This window comes from Rhinatrema bivittatum, chromosome 3 (genome assembly GCF_901001135.1).
Source record: "Rhinatrema bivittatum chromosome 3, aRhiBiv1.1, whole genome shotgun sequence".
Lineage (NCBI taxonomy): Eukaryota > Metazoa > Chordata > Amphibia > Gymnophiona > Rhinatrematidae > Rhinatrema > Rhinatrema bivittatum.
The window spans coordinates 91,573,511-91,588,615 of NC_042617.1; the positions used below are offsets into that span (position 1 = coordinate 91,573,511).

Here is a 15,105-nt window from a genome sequence, read left to right on the forward strand (position 1 = left end):
TAACTAATAAGGCCATCAATATGCATTTGCATGTTGCAGGTGCTATTAGTTTCGAGGGGGTTGGATGCACGTTTTCCATGCGCTATTACCCTTTACTGTATAAGGGGTAAAAATAGCGCGTGGAAAACGCGCGTCCAACCGGGGGCTAACAGTGCGCTCGGCCTGAGCGCACTTTACTGCATCGGCCCGCATGTTTCTAGGGACTGCTGACATCACTCTTCCTGATAATATTCTCAGCATGGTTATGCTGGCTGGGAAAGCAGAATATTCATTTGCCTATTTCTTGATTCTGTTGCAGTTGTTTTCCCAGCATACTTTTTTTTTTGTCCCAGTATATTTTATTTATTATATGTTCAAACATTTTGGGGGGGGGGGGGTGGCAGGGAATATACAGCATGCCCCTTTTATTATCATGTTCCCCTCTTTAAAAAAAAAAAAAAAAAGAATCCCCAAGTTTATTCTTCAGTACTCTGTGGTGTAATCATGTGCCAGTGTGAAGGTGTCATCTCTACATGGGTTTCTAATGAGGGTCTGCACAGTAGCCCAAGGATTCACTCAGATTCAGAATAGCCGGAGTGACTAAGAGGGAGCTTTCACAGCTTTGCCAGGAGTGGAATAAAAATCAGAACAAAATGGAAGAAGCTTGATGATCTGAATAATTTTAATTGTTAACTGAATCATTGAAAGTATTTTCGCTGGTGCTGCTGCTTTAAGAGGATAAATTCTCATTGTAACACATATTAAAACAGGGTAAACTTTGTTGGTTTTGATAGTTTTTGAAGAACGTATTTAAATAACCAATTTAAATTTCCTTTTTTTTCCCAAATATTTTTTTTTTAGCTAGTTAGCTTTTTAACTTAAAGCCAAATAAGTGCTGACCCACTAGAGAAGGGATGAGAAAGAGACACGCTTTTCTGATCCCATCATCCTTTGGCCACAGACCTGTGAATCCAATATTGTCCGTGAGAAAGGCTTCATAACTTCAACAGTGAAAGTCTATGAACACCGCTCCGGGATGAAATAATGTAATTTTTTTTTTTTTTTTTTTTTACAAGAAGTTTTGTCAAGTTTCAAATAGTTTCATGTCCCTCGCGCTTTCCCCTCCCTCTCTCCATCTATTCACATTCTGAATCTTAACCAAAAAAGGCAGGAAGAGACCATCTCTAGTTCGTGAACGAAGCCTTATGTTTGATCTTAGCAAAAAGAGACCAAAAAGCAAGAAAAATAACGTACTCGAAGGCAAGCAGCTGATCTCATCTTTACCCATATGTAGAATGAGAAAAGTGGGTCGAAAAATGAGATCTTTGGATCGTGCAGAAACTTTCTGATCATATTTACTTAGTTTACTTACAAATTTGGGACTCAGTGAAAGCTGAGTGTTTAGTCCAGCTCATGGCATAATTCTGCCCCACTAATGCCTTTATTTTGCAACATTCAAAGATGTATAAAAAATTATGAATCGGAACAATTTGCAGGAGACAGAGTTGGCTGAAGCCGGCCCATATGTTGTATAATTGTATTTTGAACATGAGACAGAGGACAAATACGTTCAGATATTTAGCCATTTATAGGGCTTGAGAATTTGGCAGAATTGCAGCCAGAATCTTTAAAAGGAAGAAGAGCCCGAACTCTCCTGTCAGGCGCACATACACATTTCTGTTTCATTATGACCTATATTCTAGGATCCCTAGATTTAAACATTAATATTTAGGGAGAACCTACTATAAAGTAAAACGGGTAAAAAAGGTCCAATCTTATTAGAATGATGTAGAAGGGAAAGTGTTGACTTTGCTTGCAGGAATGAATAATAGCATATAATAGATCAAAGGTAGACAACGCTGGACCTCAAGTGCCACAGGTTGGTTGGGTTTTCAGGATATCCACAATGAAGGAAGAAAATATATATGAGATGCACTTACATGCTGAGGAGACTCATGCATATTCAGTGTGGCTATTTTGAAAACCTGACTGGCTTGTGGTACCTGAAGACCAGAGTTGCTATAGATCAGGGGTGGGACATTCCGGCCCTCGGGGGCCACCAACCAGTCAGGTTTTCAGGTTGTCCTTAACAAACATGCACGAGATAGTTTTTCATTCACACTGCCTCTATTGCATGCAAATAAGTCTCATGCCTTTTCATTAGGGATATTCTGAAAACCCGAATGCTTGATGGCTATCAAGGACCAGAATTAGTTTACTATTAAATGCTATTCTCAAACTGTTACCCCCCCCCCCCCCCCACACACACACACACACCAGATCCTTATGTTCTACTGCCAAACAATTGCTCGAGAATCCTGCCATCCGAATGCCCGCCAGAAAACAGGCTTTCTCTATAGCAGGCCCCCCATTATGAAATGTCTTTAGCAACTCAGCTGCATAGCACTGACGATCCAAAGCATTCAGAAAATCATTAAAAACCTTTTCATTCAACAGCACAATTGAGGAGATAATAAATGCTAGCTGATGTAGTCAACCCTGATGGAAGAATTTTTCAGAGAGTTCTTAGATTTCTTATTTTTCCAAGCAATATGTTTCTGTGATTTGTTTCTTTTGATTATTTTAAATTTGTGGATGTTTTTATTTGATATTTTAAATTATGAATGTTATCTTTCTAACCCGCTGCAAAGCTTGGAGGGAACGGGATCTAAGTTTTTAAAATAAATTAAGTTACCCACCCCCTCTGTAGGTGTCCTATATATGTAGATTGGTTTTTTTCATTCCCTGAACAGAGTCAGCCTGGAAAGTAAGTATCTGATTATGCTTTTAATGATCTTATAAATGCAGAAAAAAGTCTACTGTGGACACAAAATATTCTCAGCTATTTTCTTTACAAAACTTAAGACGACTTTTTCCCATTTTCATATCACGACAAATGATAGTTTGTGATGGTTTTGTCTTACTAAGCAGCAAGGGTACCTAGATTAAAAGTGAACAGATTACACAGTAGCATTTAGATTTTGCATGCAAGCTGTAAGAATACACAGTTTAATAAATACCAAATGCAATTTTTTCCTCAAGAAAAAAAATGTTGAAGTTGCTATTCAATGTAAAGACTCTGACGTTCAGACTTTTCTCCAGTGTATTCAACTTCATGTACAGTATCATTCATTTATATTCTGCTTTTAGGCACTTACATTCAGGTTCCTATCCCAGAGAGCTTACAATTGAAGTTTATACCTAAGGCCACAGATGGTAAAGTGACTTGTCTAAGGTCACAAGGAGCAGCAGTGGGGTTTGAATCCTGGTTTTTCTGCTTCAGAGGCTGCTGCTCTAGCCACTACAGTAACTGCCCTCCAATCTTTTTTATTTATGTTTTCAAGCTCTGAATCAAATTATAACACAGCTGCAACTCCCTCGATTTATATTATAGTAAAACTCAAAAAGAGTCTGTCCCAGTCTACTGTTGATTCAAGCCTTGTTTTCCTTTTGTGTTAAAGTTTTTCCCACTGACACTCCTTGTGATCTTGCGTGAGCCATGACGTCCTCCAGTGCCTACGGCAGGGGTTTCTCAGCGCAGTCCCGGGGACCCATCTAGCCAGTCAGGTCTTCAGGATATCCAGAGCAAACATGCATGAAAGAGAGTTGCTTGCAGTGACTCCATTGTGTGCACATCTCTCTCATGCACAGGGGCCGATGCAAAACGTCAGCGCCCGCTTTCTTAACGCGCGCATGGCGACCGCAAGGGGGACGGCATGCTATATTAAAATTAGGGGGTCGCGTTAGCAAGGATCCTAGCGCCGCCTTGCTAAAGTGACCCCGCGGTTACTGGCGGTCTAGCAGTTATGAAAACCGACGCCGAGTTTATTGGCGTCGGTTTTCATAACGCAGCCAGCCGGTTATGAAAACCGACGCCGAGCATGTCGGCGTCAATCTTCTTAATGCGGCCGGCTGAGTTTTTTTGTTTTTTTTTTAAACTTCTAAAAGAAGTACAGAAAAGCAGGGGTTTTTTTCTGCTTTTCTGTACTTCTTTTCAATGCGCTCAGCTATTAACGCCTGCTCCAGGCAGGCGTTAATATCTGAGTGATAAATGTGCATCTGAGACGCGCATTTCTTTTTTGCATTTGGAGTGAATGAGTAATAGACTCATTCACATGCATTTGCATGTGATGAGCGCTATCCCATTCACTCCGCGTCGGAAGCACGTTAAATAGGCGCTAATCCCCCTATTGCATTAGGGGGTGGATTAGCGCCTATTTAACCCGCGTCTGAATGCGGGTTAAATACAGTGTGCTCAGCTGAGCGCACTGTATTGCATCAGCCCCATAGTCGGTGTGGATATCCTGACTTGTTAGGTGTGTAGAGAGGACTCATTTGAGAACCCCTAAACCTAAGACACCAACTTACTTTTTTTTTTTTTTTTTGCTTCTCCCTTTTCATTGGTTAGCTCAAAGCAAGTTACATTTCAGGTACAGTAAGATATTTCCCTTTCCCCTGAGGGCTTACAGTCTAAGGACATCATTTACTAACACCTTTTTCCCATTTTGTGTCTATAGGGAAAAAAAAGCCTTAGTAAATCAGGCCCAAAGTTTGTACTTGAGGCAGTGGATGGTGAAGTAATTTGTCCAATGACACAAGGCGCATCAGTGGAATCTGAAACCTGGCTTTGTAGCTACTCAGCCTGCTGCTCTACCACCAGCTGCTCCTCTTAGAGTGTAAGGTCTTCCCCTGCGGCTGGGACCTACCAGCTGAACCTGAATTTGTAACTTTCCTTGAGCTTGGATTTGGAAAGATGAGTAATTAAATCCAAATCCAAATTCTTGGCATTTGTACATCTTGCATAGCATTTCAAAGGTTATACTGGAGAGAGCTGACAGACAACTGCTGTGCTTTTAGTGATCCTTTGTAGATACTCATATATTTATTTAATTGCGTTTATCAATCATTTTGCAGATTAAAAATTGCCCAAAGTGATTCATATAGTCACGATTCTGGCTCCCTTTCCCCAAGGTCCATGACATTTTCTCAGAAAACACACATTGTTTCGTATTTCCCTCTCAGTTCCCAAAGTCAAACTCCTCTTCCCCAGACAGTGGGCAAGGATGGGCCTGTCTTAGCCAACAACAATGCAACACATATGGAGGTCCATATTCAAAAGCATTATCCGGATAACTCAGAAGTTATTCATCTAAATAAAGATTTGGCTAAATTAGGGACGTTCCGAAGGTGAAACTGGGAGGAGTTGAGTTAAGCCAAGTAAATTATCCAACTAACTCTGATATTCAAAGTTAGCCGGCTACGTCTGGATGGACCAATGAGCTGTCCTGAATTTAGCCAGCCATAGCATTATTGAATATTCCTCCAAAGCTGGCCGGATTATTTGGCTGATTGAATATGGATCTCATATTTTTTTCCTCCAACTTACAACTTTTTTTAACCATTTTTAACCATTTTTCATTTGACATTCATTTCCCCTCTCTTTATCACACAGGATATTACAGATTCCCAGAAATAATGTAGCTTGTGGCACGCTTAAGGAGAGTACGCACTGGTGTTCCCAACTCTATTTGACATTTATTACATAGGTCACATTCCACAATTTCATCTTTTCACCTTTGGCTTTAGTTAGGTGGGGGGCGGTTTTCAAAACTGCCAGCAGTACTGCAAAGTCTGCTGGTTTTTTTCCCCAAGGACTTTGTACCAATCCCCCCTGGATACCCACAGTAATCTGCCCCTGCTTTCTCTGTAGATGCTTTCTCCCTGAAAAGCCAACGTGTGCGCGCGATTTTAAAATGCAAAACTACACGCGTTGTTCCCTCCCGTGACCTAACCCTGCCCCTGAGACCATGGGTAAAAGTCTGCAAACTTCGCAGCAGTTTTCAAAGAGAGAGCACGTGCGTACTTTCCCCAGGAGAAAAAGCACCCACAGGCAGGTGCACCTACTTTTTCTGAGGGTAAAACAACGCACACAGTTTTAAAAATGCAAAATTACCTTCGTTGCTTTCTTTCTCAGCCTAAACCCCAGCTCTGTTCCCACCTACTCTTCCCATGGGTAAAAGTTAACGTATTGTTGATTGTCAAATGCAATTTTAGCAACATATAGTAGACAATCTGTTTACCCAGGTAAATAGCCATTGACCTTGTTAAATGGATTTTGAAAATTGCCCTCATGAATTCTATGCAGAATGTTTGACTGTAGTTCTCTCACATTTGCTTTCATCACCAGTGTATTCAGATAAGCAAAAAAAAAATTTTTTTTTACACGACAGTGATGCTACCATCAACACCAATCTACAGTTTTGCTTTCTTTCCAGCACCTTCAGATTACCTGTACTCATTATCTACTACCTTTTCCCCATCAGGAACCCAGCAATAATTATCTGCTGCACTCCTAGGTTGATTTGTTTCTGTCTTAGACTTTCTCCGTTGACAGATGAGCAAGCTCAGAGCAAGAGCTAGCAGCAGCAGTATTGCGGCAACAGTACCCACGATATAAAACAAAAACTTGTTTTTCTCAGCACTAGCACCACCCTTCATCACAGGATCCCCCGAGCCTGTGCTGTGGGATCTACTGACCACATCTGGCAGGAGAGTGCTTAGTAGCCCCTGGGTTCCAGCTCCCATGGAGGCTGCAGGCTGAGATGCTGACCTTGTGGAACCCGGAGGCTGAGATCGAGTGCTTTCTGGATCACTGTCTGCAATGTTGGGAACACTTTTATTCTCTGTCTGAGCTTCCAGCATGCCTTGTGCTGACGGCTTCGGGGTCACACTCTTTTCCTCTTGGCTAGCAACAGTTTGTAAACTCTGGATGGCACTGCAGGAGATGCCGTTGCTGGCCAGCACAAATCCTTGCTCACAGAAGCACTTGTAGCTGCCGTCTGTGTTGTGACACAGGTCAGCACAGGGTTTTCTTTTGCACTCATCCACGTCCACACAAGAGGTGGCATCACTGCCCTTCGCATAGCCTTCCCTGCAGGAGCAGATAAAAGAGCCGGGGGTGTTGTGGCAGTTGTGGGCGCAGGGCTTCCTCTCGCACTCGTCCATATCTTGGCACTCTCTGCCGACTGCCTGAAACCCCTGGAGGCAGATGCATGTGAAACTTCCCGGGCTGTTGGTGCACATCTGATCACAGGGGCTGTCCAAGCACTCATCCACGTCTCCGCATTCCAGCTGACTGTCCCCCAGTGCGTAACCCACGGGACACTTACATTCAAACCCCTCCAGGTGACTTACACAGCCATGCGAGCAAGGGTTAGGCTTGCAGTGATCTCGTAACGCGCAAGACACCCGGTCACCCCCTAGTTCATAGCCTTCCTGGCAGTCACAGTGGAAAGTATCCTTGGAATGATCCTCAGTGCACACCTGCTCACAGCCCCCATTATTATAATTACAGCCATATTTTGGGGAGGCACAGAATGGGCTGGACCCACGGTTGCTCCAGTCAAATCCTCCATCTTCCTTTAGGTTGCAGAATAGAAACTGACCTCCTGTATCCCCTGGTGTCTCGCAGGACACAGTGGCCATGGAGCCAAAGGGCACAAGGTTCAGGGATGCACTCTGCAGGCCAAAAGGTGTGGTGTAGGTCACCACGCCAGGGCCGGCCAGGGCCACCTTGTGGCACATTCCTTGGAAGCTGAATTTACAAAAATAGCCTTCTACGGGAGTCGAACACCGGCCATCAGACCATTTAAAATTCGTGTGAGAGGACGTAAGAAAGTTCATGGCCACGCACCTGTGAATTGTGCAGGTGCTCAGAGGCTCCTGTGCCCAGTCAGAGAAGTCGCTTTCCTCATCCCTCTGCTCTCTAGCTGAGGCCCAGGAGAATCCCCGCAGCGCCACGTGCTTCTGGTAGCACTGCCGCCTCTTCAGCTCCAGCCCAATCCAGAACCTGAGGCTGCTGAGGCCTGGCTTGCCGGCGAAAAATTTCCGTAGTAAGGACTGGAGGTGAAAAGCTTCTTCCTGGCTCTTCACTGTCGCCAGGTTTCCTCCGTTGCTCCGGCACTTCCCCTGAGCCTCAGGAAAGCCCATAGCGTCCAAGTGCAGGGTGTAACAGGCTCGCTGGGAGCACAGGCCCTCCTCGCCCGCTGCTGCTGCTCCTTGGACCCACGGCGCCACGGCCTGGTGAACGAGCAGCCACAGAAAGATCCCCATCGCTGGGGTGCTGCTGAGGTTGTGTTATCTGAAACGGCCGCTCCGGTCCAGATCCGCGCAGGGTGAGACCTTAAGGTGCAGCACAGCGACAGTAAGAGGCTAGAGGATATGCTGTTTGTTTTCGATATCCCTTTAACCCAAGGAGTCCGTCTGCATGCATCCTGTCTTGCTGTGGATCCTATCGTTGAAGACCACCGTTTCCTGAGAAGTTTTTTTTTTTTTTTTTTCCTATTGTTTTTCTTTTGCCGCTGCTGCTGCCGCTGCTGCTGCTGCTGCTCCCAATGAAGCTGTTTTGCTTCTTTTCCCCCAAGCTGCTTTAACCTAAGACTTGGTCTTTTCTGGTGAGGGTGTTCTTTCGCTGTGCGGCAGATATCCTTCTGACCTGTAGCAAGCATTACTTTAGAATTTCTTCTGGCTTGCTACTTTCAGTTTTTCCATGTAGGAGCTGAGTTTGCCGTTCATTGGAGACTGTGCTGCCCATGGACAGCAAAAAAAAAAAATTAGCCACCGTCTATTTTTAAAATATTTATTACACTGAAAAGCCGTGAGATCTGAGATTAAGAGCAATACCAGGCATATCTGACATTTCTATTTTTATCACAAAGAATGTGATTACACGTATCACAACGATTCATTTCGAGTGAATGTTTTTTTGTTGCTTTTTTTTTTTTGCCCATGAACTTTAAATAAATAGAAAAGTTCTGAAATAGGAATTAGGTCATGGGAATGTCCAGATGCAAAACACAACGCCAAGTTGTTTAAAGCTGCACTGTCAAAGGGGTTTTCATTTTTGCTTTCTGGCATGTGCATTTAGCACCTCCAAATAAAGTGGGGACCAATGTCCAGTAGTGTTGGCTTTTCTTGCATGGAGATAGCTTTGGGAACCATTAAAGTTTGGCATGTACACTGTATTTCGGGTTTGCATTACATCCCTTTAAGGACACTAACTCAGTTCATGTGCGGCACAGATGTACTGGAATCAGATCAGCAGAGTGCATATAGTATCTAACCATGGTAGAAATAACTGGGTGCTCTGGAAGAGTGTAGGAGTTCACTGCCCCTCATGGGCAGCCTCTGCTCTCCCTGTGCCGCCTGCACAGACTTTTTCTCTGAACCCATAGGAAGAGAAAAAGCAGAAGAAAGAAGTTCAGAACTGCCACAGGTACAGCAAGCATGCATGTTCTTTCCGAGTCCCCTATGCTGCCCGCACCTACTGCCTGCTTCTTTGCTGGCACCATGCGTCTGGTGGTAATTCTGCTCTGGAAGACCTGACGATGGACATGGGAAGCAGGAGAGGTTTTTACTAAGTGTTGTTATTTTTATTTTTGTCCTTCAGATTTTGTTTTCAAAGTGAATTGTCTGGCTTTGTGTTTATACCTCTAGACAGGACCCAGAACTGCTAACTTTCAGCTCTTACTGTTCTCAGGGGCTTAGGGGGTGTTAGGATTCCTGGCCGTGGCAACCTGCTCCGGCAGGCTTCCAGTCCCCGGCTCTCTCTTTGCCGCATGAGGCGGCCAGGCCCCGAACCCCGCGGCAGCGGGCTGCCCACGCGGCACGACACGCTGCCGGCTTGGCCTCAGCGCCCACGCATCGCTCTCCACCTCTTAAAGGGCCCGTGGCGGGAAACTTCGTTGCGGCTCTGGAAGATGACGTCACCTCTTCTGGGTATTTAAACCCGGCCCCGACTTCAGCACTTCGCCTCAACAACAGGTCCTGCTCAGCCTTGAATGTGTTGTTGCTTGTTCCTGATCCTGAATTCCAGTTGCCTTCCTGATCCTGTGTTCCAGTTGTCTTCCTGATCCTGTGATCCAGCTTTCCTTCCTGATCCTGCCTTCCAGCCTTGTCTTCCTGATCCTGCGTTCCAGCTTACCTTCCTGATCCTGTGTTCCAGTTGTCTTCCTGATCCTGTGTACCAGCTTTCCTTCCTGATCCTGCCTTCCAGCCTTGTCTTCCTGATCCTGCGTTCCAGCTTGCCTTCCTGATCCTGCATTCCTGTCCAGGCTCCGTTCCTGCTCCAGCCCTCAGACTGTCTTCCGCTTGATCGCTGCCTGTCCTGACCTCCAGCCTGTCTCATTGTCCTGCCTGTTTGCTGCCTGCCCTGACCTCTGGCCTGTTCCTGGCATCGCCTGCCTTGACCCTGCCTGCCTGATGCCACCTTGCCTTCTCCTGGACTTCTCAACGTGAGAAACTTGTGCCTAAGTCCTGCCAGCCCCGGCACCCAAGGGTTCAACATGAGAGGAACGTGGGCTGGTAAAGGTGAAGCTCCAGTTAAGTCTTCTCCACTTGTACTACCTCCCAGTGATGAGGACCATTGGGGGCCTTCCCTTGGTGGTGGTACCAACCTCGTCTCGGCTCATGGGTCCACAGACACAACAGGGGGTAAGGTTAGGTTCCCCCTGGGAAGAGTGCTTAGAAAATTTATGACTGCTGTTTTTTGGATTTTTCTTTTTTTTTGTCAACTGGAGAAGGAAATGTTTAATAAATTGCAGTGCTTCCCCTTTCTGCTTTAAATTCCTCTCTCACCCCATCCACCACAACCTTTTCTTAGCTCCGCTCCCTAACTGCAACAATCTCAGAGGTTTCAGCGCATTGTAGCATTTTAAATAGTGTCCCCCTCATCATGGTTTGTATTACAATAGCCTACTGAAAGACCCACACTGCTTGTTTTTGGAGCTAATAGGACTTGTTGCTGCTGAGAAACCTGTCAACACTGGAAGAACGGGAGAGAAACAGAGATGGGGCCATAATGGTGAGGGGAGGGGTAAAAGCAGAGTGGCATGAGGAAGGAGGAGAGAGGGACAGAGGAGGAGCTAAGGGGGGGGGGGAGAGAGAAAGGCAGAGGGGGTCCACAGGAAAAGGAGGTGAGAAGGACAGAAGGGATGGTGGCAGGGAAAGAAGATGGACAAACAGGAGCCACCAGGAGAGAAGGAACAGAGAAGAGCCATGGGGGAAAGAGAAAGAGACCGAGGGGGACAAGGGATAGCGGGGATAAGGGAAGAGGTGGGCAGCCCACAAGAAAGGGAGAAGGAAAGGGGGCATGATGAAGATGAGAAAGGGACAAAAGCAGAGGAGGAGCAAGGTGCAAGAGAGAAGATAAAGAACAGAGGGGGAGAGGGCATGGAAATGGAACGAGGGAGAGAAATGTATAAAGTGCATGGCAGTGTGGAGGGGCACAATGAAGCAAGGGTAGAGGGGATTACAAATGGGGCAGAGGGGGTTCAAGGAGTAAAGGGAGAGAGTCAGAGGATGTATGAGGTAGACAGAGAGGTGAAAGATTAAAACTTCCCAAGCGATGGGGGAAATAACTGGTTGGAAAGGTGGGGTTGGGTAGAGTAAGAGAAAAATGATTGGGTAGCAGTAAGAGAAGAGGGAGAGCTGGGATGGGGACAGAGAGACGTGATGCAAAAGAATGAGTGGGGTGATGAAGGATGAAGAAAACAAAGAAGAGAGATAGGGAGGTTTGACATGAAAGGGGGAGGAAGAGTTAAACAGAAGCAGGAGAATCATAGAAAGAAAAGTAATATGGAAAGAAAAACAGGGAAAGCAGTTAGGAGAAGCCAGAAGATAAAAGCAGAGGAGAGAGAGTAGAATGATGTGGAAAAAAAAGGCCAAAGATTAAACTTTTATTTTCATTTTAATACCTGATTATGTGACTTTGGAAAGTTTTAAAGTATCTTATATTGATTTTTTAAAATTCTAACTATACTTGACATTGATGATGTTCTTCTCTTGTTGGCTGTATGTCCTGAGTTTGTGTGTGGGTGGGAGGAAGTTGTGCACATTGTAACTCTTGCTTCTCTCTGCTTCCATTATCCAGCTCTCTGAAATCCCTAATCCACATTTGGGCTGTCTGAATATGCATTATAAATTTTCTTCTCAGGGCCAGTGCAACTCTGGTGGATACAAAATTGCCTTCTGTTGCTGCCCCTCAACAGCTGCCTCCCAGTTTCTCACTGTTGTGCCCATTCTGTGGCATCTTCCAACTTCTCACTGCCATATCACATGTATTGAATTCACATATACTATACATTGCTTAGAGTGTTTTATTGACGATCAGGGAAGTGCTTAGTAAGAATCTTAAATAAATGCTGGACAGTCATAGTTCAGGATGTGGCTGCTACATGTTAACAATCTCTGCTACACCACAGTCACACCTCCTTCCCTTCCTGGACACACTTTTAAAGAAAGGGGAAGAGACAGGGCCATGTTGCTGCAGGGGCTTTGAGCAGATAATGTCTCAGAATGCCTGTATTCAGGCACCTATACGGTGTACATTGGAGGAGTTGAACAGGCATGTTTGCAATGGTAGAGGCCTGGCAGGAGGCATGAGGAGTGGGAAGAGAAGCATATCAGATGCCTGCAATAATTGGGAGGAGAGGAAGGAACCGTCATTAGTACTGGTGCTGGTCAAGTGTTGAAGGAGGATACCAAATTTTGAAACTGCCCAGGGAAGTCAGAAACCTTGCAGTTGGCCTGGCACTGCCTGTTCTTATTGGGTCACACCAAGGTTCCATCAAACCCAGCATCCTGTTTCCAACAGTGTCTAATCCAGGTCACAAGTACCTGGCAAGATCCCAAATAGTAGATACATGCCCAAATCTAACTACTGCATTGATGAATAGGGCAGTGCTTCTCAACATTTTAAAATTCCAGTACTCATTTTTTAGTTTTGTTGACTCTTGTGGAACACCACACCGACCATAGGATTATCATTCCACTTTAAATATAGCGGAATGATGAGCCACGGCCAGAAAAGGGGCATGGGGCAATAGTGTGCAGCCTTGCCTCTCCTCTTTATCAGCAAGAGACTGCACTGGGTGGGTGGGTAGCAATTCGAATCCCTACACATCCCATGCTGGAAAAGAGGGGAGGCAAGGATAAATAAAAAAATATATAATATCATTTTATTTATCCTTGCCTCCCCTCTTTACCGGCAAGAGACTGCACTGGGTGGGTGGTAGCAATTCGAATCCCTATGCACCCCATTCCTAAGGGAGACCTAGTAGGGAGGAAGGCCTTGTATTGTAGTCTCTTGTGGGCAACATCAGAGAATTTGCTGCCTAATTTGAAGACTACATTTATAATACCATTCACATCAATACCGGCCATGACGGTCTTCTTACCCCACGAGAGAGGCGGTTTACATATTTGGCGTAGTCGGGCAGGATTCGACGAAGACTTCTATTAAACGTAATAATACTTACAAGAGAAAGAGAATGGAAGAAACACTAGAAAAATTACAAGAGAGAATAAGGGTGATGGAAGAAGGCTGGAGAAGAGTGCATGAAGAACAAAGATTTCAACATGGTGAAGGATATAGAACTGTTTCCATGTATATTCCTAGAGACAAAAAGATACCTGATTTTTCAGGAGTTCCAAGAAAACAAGGTGACTTACTGGAAGAATGGATAGATAAAACAAAGGCAGCACTCAAAGTTTCAAGAATACCATACAAAGATCAAGTAGAAATAGTGAGACCATCTGATTGATCAAGCAGGAAACACAGTTTAAATTTATGGCAGCTGATCAATTAAGAAATATTGAAGATTTGTTTGATCAATTGAAAATTCTATATATGGAGATAAAATATCCATAAGTGTTAGAATACAAGAATTTTATGAAAGGAAACAATTAGTGGATGAAGATCTGAGAACTTTTGCATATAGATTACAAGAGAAAATGAACAAAGCAGTTAACCGTGACCCAGAATGCATGGGTAATGCAAAACAGAGACTTAAAGAAAGATTCGTAATAGGTAGTAGAGACCCTGGACTCAGGAGAGAAATGAAGAAAAGAATGAATAACCATCTATATATCACATATCCAGAACTCATACAAGAGGCAATAATTTGGGCAGAAGAAGATGAGGAACTCCAAATAGAAAAAGAGAAGATGCCAAAATTACTGACCCTTAACAGAGGGGAAATCTCTATAAGAGGTATTAATGTAGAGACAGAAAATACCAGTGAATTGACAAAAAATGTGAATACATTAACTACTTTAGTGACAAATATGTGTACACAGCAAGATAATTTAAAGAAACAATAGGAACAACTGACAAGACAATTACAGGTCTTATCAAATGCGGAACAGGAGAGAGCCCATTTATACGAACACTGCACCAGTAAATTCTAGAACTACATATAACTATACTACAACAAATGAAAAACAGAAACCTCCTTTAAAAAATGAAAGAGGACAATACATTTGTTATAATTGTCAAGAGCCAGGATACATAGCGAGATATTGCAGACTTGAAAAACCATCTACATCCAGTGGGGGATGTAGAAATACTCAACTAGTGGAAAGAGATAGAATACAAGATAGAAACAATAATTCCAACTCAATGTCAATACAACAAATGACTACAACAGCTTCTACTAGTAGTGTTAAAGCACAACAAAGCTTAACTTCAGAAAGAATGATGGAATCAGATGAATCCCGTTTACAGAAAAGAAAAGCTTTTGGTAAAAGCCCAATTCTAGAAATATTAATCAAGGGAATTAAAGTCAAATGCTATGTAGATACAGGTTCGGATGTTACAACAATATCAGAATCATTTTTCAAAGAACATTTTGAGGATATGACTGATTTGGCTGATGCAAGTTGGGTGAGACTAGTGGCTATCAATGGATTAGATCTACCAGTAAAAGGCTGTATGGAAGCAGATATTACTTGCCTAGGGCAAATGATAACCCAGAAATGCATTTTTATAGTACCTGATTGTAAATGATCAAATGAAGGAACTACAGAAAGGATACCCGGTATTTTAGGAATGAATATATTACAAGAACTAGGCAGAATATTTAAAGAATTATCACAACTAGCAGGAGGAGATTATAGAAAAAATGGAATATATAAAATTTGGGCCGCAAAATAAAGTACAGAATCAGATAGACTAGGATTTGTTAAATTGATAGGGAATAATGGAGTTACATTGCCTCCTTTGACTGAAAAAGTAGTAGAAGGAAAATGTTTTAAAATACAAGCCTTGTCTAAGATGTCATTACTGGT

At 43.8% G+C, this 15,105-nt stretch overlaps 1 protein-coding gene across 1 annotated transcript; it reads right to left on the minus strand.

The window, feature by feature from the left end:
- Positions 1-4,827: 4,827 nt before the first annotated feature.
- On the minus strand, positions 4,828-8,565 carry CD93 (CD93 molecule). Its single transcript, XM_029593468.1, has one exon. It carries the CDS (start codon positions 8,089-8,091, stop codon positions 6,265-6,267), a length of 1,827 nt encoding a protein of 608 aa, XP_029449328.1. The 5' UTR covers positions 8,092-8,565; the 3' UTR covers positions 4,828-6,264.
- Positions 8,566-15,105: the final 6,540 nt, after the last annotated feature.